Source organism: Festucalex cinctus, chromosome 3, assembly GCF_051991245.1.
Source record: "Festucalex cinctus isolate MCC-2025b chromosome 3, RoL_Fcin_1.0, whole genome shotgun sequence".
Taxonomy (NCBI): Eukaryota; Metazoa; Chordata; class Actinopteri; order Syngnathiformes; family Syngnathidae; genus Festucalex; species Festucalex cinctus.
Genome location: NC_135413.1, coordinates 11700321 through 11709711, shown reverse-complemented (window position 1 = coordinate 11709711; position 9391 = coordinate 11700321). Strand labels below are relative to the sequence as shown.

Here is a 9391-nt window from a genome sequence, read left to right as displayed (position 1 = left end):
TAGCCAAAAATAACTCTTGGCAACCTGACATGGCGATGCCATCTGATATCAGAGGTGGGCTGACTGATTGACAGGTTAATCCTCTAATCATGACTGCCATTTCCAGCATGTGTGCCCATACCGACATCTCAATATAGACTAATTGATTGTATGTTCAATATAGACTAATTGATTGTATGTGTTGGGCTTTAAATCAAGCATGTAAAATAAACAACACAAGTCTGCCAAGTCTCCTTGTCTCTCATGAAGCCCAGTCCTAAGTTCAACTTCAGAGTTTAAGTCAATTTTATGTCTTTTGCGTTCAAGTCACGAGTCATCAACACTTGTTGTGGCATAGGGACCTCTATGAGTCCAGAAGCAGGAAGACAGGACTGATCCAGTTGATAAATGAGTCTGTGGCGGTCTGGACACACAGCGCTGAACCTGCACAGCAAAACACACATACACAACAAGTCAGAAATACTCAGCTTCGAGATGAAATTTCAGGATGAAACTTCACCGTACGTTGCATTGCCACAACATGCGCAGCATGTAAGGCTGCCTCATGTGCGAGCAGTTTGAAGGTTGATACGTACCATAACATGAGTGCCACTTTCTTTTAGCCAGTATATTGGATTTCACATTATGTTAGCAGTACACTTAGCAGACTTTGGTTAAAGAAAAGGATAGGGTTTGGTTGAACATTTTGATGCTTAATTCTACAATGGTTTATTTTCTTCTTTTATGTCATTATTACAGAAAACTACAAATGGGAGTTACAAATTAACAGCTTCAAGCAAGCACATGGTGCCTCTTATTTAGATAACTCTGAAAATGAGACAGAGAACCAACGAATACAGTAGATCCTGCTATTCATAGGGTTAGGCACCAGCAAATGCTTTATCTTAACACTCCCTTATGATTACCTTGGAGGAGGAGGGAAAAACAAAAACATTTCTGATTTATTTAAAAAAAAAAGAAAAAGAAAAAAAAAAAGTGGGAGATCAGGTGGAACAAAAAATAAAATGCAAATATGCATGGGTCCACTGTACTTAAAAAAAGTTATAATTTACTTATTTTTATTGCTATTATTACAATACCAATACAAAGGAATATTTTAAACTGTTTTATTAAGTTTGAATGTGTTGTTTACTGCCTAATGGAGGAGTTGTAACACTATTTTTAAACTGTTTGTACAAAGGGTAAGCGTCTATTTTTCATCGTCACACTGTATGTTATCTGGCGGCTTTAAACCTGCACACTCCAAAGCTCTTCAGGTGGTGACAGAGCGGCCGCTCTGTCTTCTGCTCCTCTCGGGCCATGTTGGCTAACTTTGTGAAAGAGAGCAGCTCTGCGGGGAGCAGAGCGTGGCTTCGTCTGAGGTAGCGCACCAGGCCGCCAACGTGCTGCGCATGGTTCTCTGACACCAAAAGTAACGACATGCAGACTTTAGGGACTTTCGTCAATGAGTCTTTGGATGAAAGCTTTGAGAATAAAGCAGAGATGGAAATTAGAACCATATTCGATCAAGATCTACAACACCTGGTCCAAGTCTTACAGGATCTGTGAGGTTTCTGAAGTTGCTGCTCATGCAAAAAAGACTGCTTCCAAACATTTTGGGTGAACTTGGGAATCCGAAGTGGACCACACAGGTGGCATCTGTCAGCCCCAAACACCTCAGGCACTCTTTGGTGGTGACTTGCAACAAAAAACAAACAAAAAGAAAACAGTTAACTGTTTAAAGTTAGCATCAGTGTTGACTTTGGTCTTTATGTTTTCTTTATTTTTAAATCATGTACACATATCGAGAGAGTGGCTTTTCATTCTGACCCCCTAAATGCAATGGTTAATGTTATGATAAATTCCTTCGACAAAAAATAAAATAAAAAATCATAAAATAGTTATTAGAATAAAGTTGTATGTCACATAGGTATCAAACTGAATCCCTCGAGGGCTGCAGCCCTACAGGTTTTCGAGGCCTCCCATTTTCAACACAGCTGATTCATTCATTCAGCAAGCTCTGCAGGAGCCTGATAATTATCCTGATCATTGAATCAGGTGCGTTGGAGTAGAGAAGCCTAGAAAACATGCAGTGCTCTGGCCCTCAAGGACCGGATCTCGACACGTATGTTTTCAAGAAAAATAAAAATAAAAATGTTGCAATCTTTACGACGACCAAAAGTCAGCATCTTAAAAGGGACAATAAAGTAAAAAATTATCTCTTTAAAATATGTTCGATGCGTCCCCACTAGTCTAAATACGGAATTCTGATTAATATTGTGTTTGTGTCGTATGAATAAGTAGTAAAATACACCCGTTTTTAGCCATCTCAGGGGGCAGCCATTTTGCCAGGTGCTGTCGACTGAAAGTGACATTACAGTCCTTGCTCTCCGGCGTCCAAAGTCCTCTGGTGGCCACCCAAAGCTGCCACCCTCAAAGTGGGGGCCACAGCCACTGGGTCAAGGGAGTGGCTAAGCTTCAGGTTGCGGCTGTAGACCTCTCATTATTCAAGTGACCCAGCCATTTGTACTCATTAATACATATGAAATTGTAAACATGGTTAAGCATTACAGTATTGTAAAATATTATGTGTATTGTATATACACTGCATTTTATGACTTGGCTAAGCCAGCAGCCAGCTCTGTCCATCTTGCTGGCTTTAACCAAGAAACGGGCATGTGCAACAGAGTTTCTTGCTGTATCGCTTAAGAAATGCCGAGATCTGTCAGCCAATCAGAAGATATTGATGTCCCGGCCCCATTCTTCCTTGGTTTGCCTGCACACCAGAACCACCTCGAAGGAGGTTCTGAAAAGCGGTTCCATTGTAACCACACAGCCCCAAGTCTAATGGAAAAGAGACCACTGAGGGAAAAACAAAGCCCTTCCACTATAAGCGGTACAATGGAACAGGGGGCTAAAGTGTGAGGTTATGAAGTGCGGCATGCTTTACCCATAATGACGTGTGTGCCAGATCCAATGTTTTTGGCCCACTGCTGGAGCACAAAGTCCAATGTGTACATTAAACCCTCGTGAATCTTCAAACAGAATGCTGATTTAATGTTCACAGCCTGTTGGGAGACAAGAAAGTTTCTCATAAAAATCTCACTTTTACACAAAAGTCAGACGACTTCAACTGATTTTTATATATGCCGCTTACACAGCCAAATTTTCCTAAGGTTTTCTTTTTTATACGGGGTTTGCTTTGTTTCTCCTGACAGTGATACCAAACAAGCTTTGACTCGTTTTTTGCCAACTAGTGCAAGTCAGTTAGGATTCATTTTGAACTAAAGGGGCCGGTGGTTAAAAAACTATTTGCAAGAGAAATAAATCCTGACAAATTGAATCGATAAAATCAATTACTTGCCAGTTGCCCACTGTTCAAACAGTCCTTCAAAACACAGACTTGTCATTACTACTCGCCTTGTGGACATCTTCAACCTCCTCAGCGGAGTTGCAGATGATGAGAGTCTTCTGGCCAACGTCAGGACTGAAATCCAATGCACTCAACAGTGTGGAGATCTTGCTGTTCTCCAAGGTCATGAGGACAAGCTGTGACAAGATGACAACATCATAATCATAAGCCTAGATACAGGGTCAAAGTTCCTCTGTAGAGACCTGCTGCACTTTTCCATACAGTGCCGCTTCTTCGGGAGATGCTATGACGAGACAAGCGTAGGGCATGTGCTCGGCCAACAGGTCCTCCATGTGATTCGTCCACCGCTTGGCCACTACGACCAGCTGCTGTGGACATGAGGACATTTCCTGGCGGGAGATGACCTTCTGAAAATGCTGCAAAACATTTTCCATCTGACAGGGAGAGGAAGCAATCAAAATGCAAGAGGCTTGAATTTCACATATTTACAACACAATTTGTACTTGACAATAATAGTGTCAACAGTTCAAGTGCAGGGATGAATGGGCATGACGCTATGACAACATTTGAGTAGTTGAGTTTTAGTCGTTAAATACTAAGTTCTTAATTGTGATTTCAATCTCAATAAAATAATCGTGATTGCTATTTTTCCAGACCAATTATGTATTCTAACTATAGTATAGCAGTTGTACACTTGTAAGTCAGAACTGTTTCATTATGTAGGTGCCACCTACACCCGCCGGGTTGGGTGAGGCCCCGCTGGTCGCTCCTCTTACTCACTTCACTAGCTTGCACTATACACTTTGTAAATATACACATAGGGCACACAACACATTTCTTGGTGGGGTGGGGAAGGGTGGAAACACCGTCTTCACCCTTCAACTCCCCTCCAATTTTAATGCACCTCACGTCCAAGGGGAGGGGTGAGTTGGGGCGGGGAGCCATCAGAGGGGATGGACTGCAGTGCCTGGCAGCGCTGTGGTCCCCCCCATTTGTGTCCCTGCCCCACCACTTTGTCCCTCCATTCCCTTTTTTAATGCACCACACATATACATATTCATTTTTTTGGGGGGGATACGGGTGTGTCGGAGTAGGGGAAATTTTTTCCCTCTGCTCCGACTCACCTGCTCCCAATTTTAATGCACCACACGCACACACTTGTATATACACTGGGTGGGGCCACATTCACGGTGTAAGGGTAGAGCTCGCCAGTCGGCGAGCTGGCGGACTCAGTAACAGGGTTAGGTGTCACTAGTACTCTGGCGTGACGACCGGGGCCTCTCCCCACCGGGCTCGGTGTTCTGGTGTTCCGCCTTCTCCCCTGGTGCTTCCTCCTCTGCTTCCCCCCTCCCGCCGCTGTGCAAATCTCGCGCGGCTGGAGGTGGGGTGGGCACATCTTCCCTCTCTGCGCTGCTGCCCGGTGCCGGTTTCCGGGGGGGGGGGGGGGGGGGGCGGCTTGTTTGGGGGGGGGTGGAGGTATGGGTGGGTGGGGGTTTGGGTGCTGGGGGTCGGGGTGTGTTCGGGGGTTTGGGGGTCGGGGGTGGTGGGGCCTGGGTCGTGGTGGATGGCGGGTTTGGGTGGGGTGCGGGGGGGTCGTGGGGGGATGGGGGCTGGGGACCGGTGGGGCGCTGTGGGGGCCCGCTGGGCCTCGTTCTGCGGCCTTGGGCTCGGGGGTGTGGGCCGGGGCTGGGGCGGGGGTGTTCCGGGTGTCTGGGTCGGCTCGCCGACCGGTGTCCGCTCGGGTGGCTTGGGGGTGGCCTTGGTGCTGCCGCGGCCTGGGGATTCCGGGGGGGTGGGGGGGGGGGGGGGGTGCTCGCTTTGCTGGACCGCGGTTGACGGCTTCTTTCTTCGGTGGTGGTCCTTATGCATGCCAGATCCGTCGCACCAGCATCTACTGAAACTCAACAGAAGTACCCTCTCCCTCCCACAGCTCCTTGAATCAGTTGGTGCTGGTGTCTGTGGTTCTCACTTTTCTTTATCTATCCTTCCCTCCTTCCTCTCTTTAGTTTTTCCTCTGGTCACTTGAGATCTTAATTTATTAGAAGTATGAGGTTTCTGGGGTTGGCATAAGACTCTGGTTTTGTAACCACGCAGGAGGGGTCTTGTTGGTGCTGGACTTCACTTTGATGGATTGGATGTACTGGCTTCTATTGATCTCACTCTGCCTTATCGATCCTTCCCTCCTTCCTCTCTTTAGTTTTTCCTCTGGGCTCTTGAGATCTCACTAAATTTGCTGGAATTTAGAGGCTTCCGGGGTTGGCGTAAGACTTTGATTTTGTAATCATGGGGAAGGCAGGAAGTGTTTGGTCGGTGCTGGATGTCACTTTGATTTACCTTTCTTTTCTCTTTATTTCTTTTTTTTCTGACCTTTTCTCTGGTCTCCTGACCATTTAAATCTCACGACTCTGGCAAGATTCTGAAGTACCTGGTTAAGGCGAAGGGTAATGGGATATTTATAAGGTTTTAGGTGAATGAATGAGTATAAATTTATACGTATTTGCACGCACGCAAACGCACGCACACATACACACACACAAAAAAAAAAAAAAAAAAAAAAAAAAAAAAAAAAAAAAAGAGCAATGATGACAAGACGTTGAATCGGTAAGACTACCGAATGAACAATTCTGAGCTCTTAAAAAAAAAAAAAAAAAATTATTTACACACAAATCTATACAATAACATTTTATCCAGTACTTTTTTTTTTGTGTGTGTGTTTTAAATAATTGTCAGATTAATCGGCAATCTGTCTTTTTTTTTGGGGGGGGGGGGGGGGGGGGGGGGTTGTGGCAATTTCACAAGACAAACTTTAGAACACAGCCAAGATATCACCTGGTCTGGGGCCAGTGTGAAGAGCTGGTCAGCCTCATCCAGCACAAGGTGGCTCAAACGTAAGAACAGAAAGCAGTGACATGACAGCAGACGCACCAGGCTGAAGGGAGTAGTCACTAGCAGCAGACCTGCACAAGAAAATGGAAGAAAACTTGTGTAAAAGGGCCATCATTATCAGTCTAAAGGCTGCTACACGCTGCAATTAGTTTGTACAGCACCCATGGTGGAGGCGGGCGAAACAGCGCAAGGGTCACAGCGTCATAAGCTTGCCTATATTTGGCATTGGTTGTTATGTGACCCAACAGGAAGCCACCTGGTGCATTGTACACTTTTTTGGACTTTAAGTTAAGCCTGGTTCACACGGCAGGAGTATTGGCCCGATTTTAGCCCCAAATTTCCCCTCCCGACAATCATAAGGACGTGCCGAGACGCAAACGATAATCTTTACAGATAATCCTGCCGTGTGTGTTGGCACCACGCACGGCTCATTCTTGAAATCGGGGATATTCAACATGTTGGATTGTTTTGGCCCGACTTCGCTCCGTGTGCGGTGTGCCCCGAGGACAAACCACTGCGCAGCCGGTTGACGGTGATGTGCAGCCAATCAGAAAGCGAACCGGCGAGGAAGACGGTGGGGAATCCAAAATCAAAACAGTAATGACGCAGCAAAAAATCAGTGATTGCGCTATTACACTCCTTTTTTTTTTTTATGTTATTTTACATACACACACGCACGCACACTCATACTTCACGAATAAACGTGGTCTCCGGGTGGGGCGCGAACTCGCGGCGCCAGCACTGAGGACAAGCTATGCCTCATTTAAACAATGCCTTTTCTTTTTATGCCGCTTTTTCGTCTGGAAACCAGGACGTATCGCGACTGGTCCTTCATGTTTGTTGACTCGGAAGTCACGTTTAATCTCGAGAGGTTTTGCGAGACCTCCCGTCACATTAATGAATGAACTCAGGTCGTGTGTGGTGTGTTGATTGTGCAGTGCGGCTGCACACCACATGCGGTATGTTCAAAACTGTTATTCCCCTGATTTTTTTCTCTTTATGTGTGGCATCTCTTTCAGTTTAGAAGTCGGCCGACAAATTTAAAATCTTGACGTGTGAACCAGGCTTAAGCCAAAGCCCCACAATGTGTATTTGTTACCGTTTCAATTCAAGCTCTGGCTTTGCTTATAATGAAGAAAAGTAGGGATGCACGATATTTATCGGACCGATACAATATCGGCCGATATGGGAAAATATGACATAATTTTTCATCAGCCCGATACGTATATTTTAGCCGATACAAAGGTCCGATACATCTATTAAAGTCTGTACGCTGTTTGCAACGTGAGGACCCTACAATACACCAAGTCGCGCTGCTTACGTCTTGTATAGTCCATGTTGCGCTGATTACATCATCTATCACGCCTCACACTCTTGTAGACCGGCATCTCAAAAAAAAAAAAAAAAAAAAAAAAAAAAAAAAAAAAAAAAACGCTTAACCGAAGCTTGGTCCGCCCCACACTGCTATCTAGACTAGCACGTAGCAATCAACATGTCCTCCTCACCCGTGTGGTGCTTTTTCTCCATGGCAGAAGATCAAAACATTCTCAGCAAGGATTCTAAGAGGAGGAAAGGAGACGTGCGCACGCGCATGCGTCACAACGAGTGACAGCATGCAACTGAAGACAGTAGCAGGAGCCCATGGCTATAGAGTCCTCTCTGTGCACTTGTATGTCCCGGCGTTGGTACTGCGCGCGAGCCAAAAGAATAACTTCCGTGACGATCCAATGCAATGGATCTAAACTACACAGGTACGTCCCACAGTCAACACACCAGCTAAGCTAAACGCATACTGCAAGCATCTCATTTCTCAGTTTGTGGCTCCCTGTCAATGTACACAACTAGCATGAGCAGCAGATAGGAGAACTGAAACGTGCCCGCAATTACGTCATCAAACTCAAAATGAATGACAGACACCCCCACACCACCCCAGAAAAAAACAAAAAAAAACAAAAAAAAACCATGAACAGTTGTGATTCCGTGGTCATCATCGTCTCAGATATAAAAATAAATAAATAAATAAATAAATATAAATAATAAAATAATAAAGTTGTCATACATGAACCAAAAATGAATGTGATGGCAAAAGAAAAACAAAAATTGTTGAGAAAAAGGGGAGGGCACTTTTGGAAATATTTTTGGATATATTAAGTGGTTTAAAATGTGTTTGATAGAATTTATTGTTCCATAAGGTGGCTTCATATTTCTTTTGGCTGGATGGTAGGTTTATTTCATGGCCTTAAATTTATGTTTCTGAACTACTTCACACTGTGCACATATTCTGTTTAATTGTGTTGGTGTCTTTTTAAAGGTTAAATATTTATATTTCAAATTAAATTATCAGCCTTTTGTTTTCCTGATCCTTATTTTGAATAGAAAAAAACCAAAACAATTATAACTGTCAATAATGACTAATAAATATTGAAACTGATACATTTTTCAGTCATACGTCCAGCCCTTTGTTGCGGTCTATTTAAATAATTGATTCAATATATGAAAATATAGAAGACATTTTTGTTGTTGTTTTTTAACATGTTTGAAGATACTGTAAAAATTTGGGGTGTTTTAAGATTAACGTCTACAAGCAACAAATGTCACTATAAATTTTGAATATTGAAATGAATCGTATCGAATCGAAAATTGTATCGTTCCCAAACTTAATCGAACCGTTATGTTCTGAAAGATAATCGTTTTTAAATCGAATCGCAATCTGTGTATCGAGATACATATCAAAATCGGCCTCATGTCAGAGATTCCCACCCCTAATAATCAGAGCTACTAAAACATCAGTTTTTCCATTCCTGGACGAACAAATTGCAGATTATATGAAGGCTATATTAAATATAAAAAAACAAATGTATCGGTTATCGGTATCAGTATCGACCATACAAAGCAGGAAATTATCGGTTATCGGTAATCGGTTGAAATTTTTCATATCGTGCATCACTAAAGACAAGGAGACAAACATGCTCTAGCAACTTACAGTCTTTGGGAATCTTGAAGCCTTTGGCCTCATCTTTGGCACCACCAATCAGCGCACTGGTTGGTTTGAGTCGCCGGGTAATGTTGTTCTCCTCTAGAAGATCACAGACCAGCTGGACCTTCTCCCAGCCGGGACACAGCACCACTGCAACTGGCTACAAGAGGCACACA

General features: G+C 43.9%; 1 protein-coding gene across 3 annotated transcripts in view; it reads right to left on the bottom strand.

Moving 5' to 3' along the window:
* The window catches only part of tdrd12 (tudor domain containing 12), a 40260-nt gene that overhangs the window by 14724 nt on the left and 16145 nt on the right, over positions 1 to 9391 (bottom strand). For all 3 annotated transcript variants that reach the window (XM_077515829.1, XM_077515832.1, XM_077515830.1), the window contains exons 18-25: positions 9222 to 9375; positions 6182 to 6309; positions 3595 to 3786; positions 3400 to 3528; positions 2930 to 3047; positions 1538 to 1677; positions 1234 to 1463; positions 342 to 423 (exon numbers count right to left, since the gene is read on the bottom strand). In XM_077515829.1, coding sequence (XP_077371955.1) covers positions 342 to 423; positions 1234 to 1463; positions 1538 to 1677; positions 2930 to 3047; positions 3400 to 3528; positions 3595 to 3786; positions 6182 to 6309; positions 9222 to 9375 — 1173 coding nt within the window. The remainder of the gene's footprint in view (positions 1 to 341; positions 424 to 1233; positions 1464 to 1537; positions 1678 to 2929; positions 3048 to 3399; positions 3529 to 3594; positions 3787 to 6181; positions 6310 to 9221; positions 9376 to 9391) is intronic.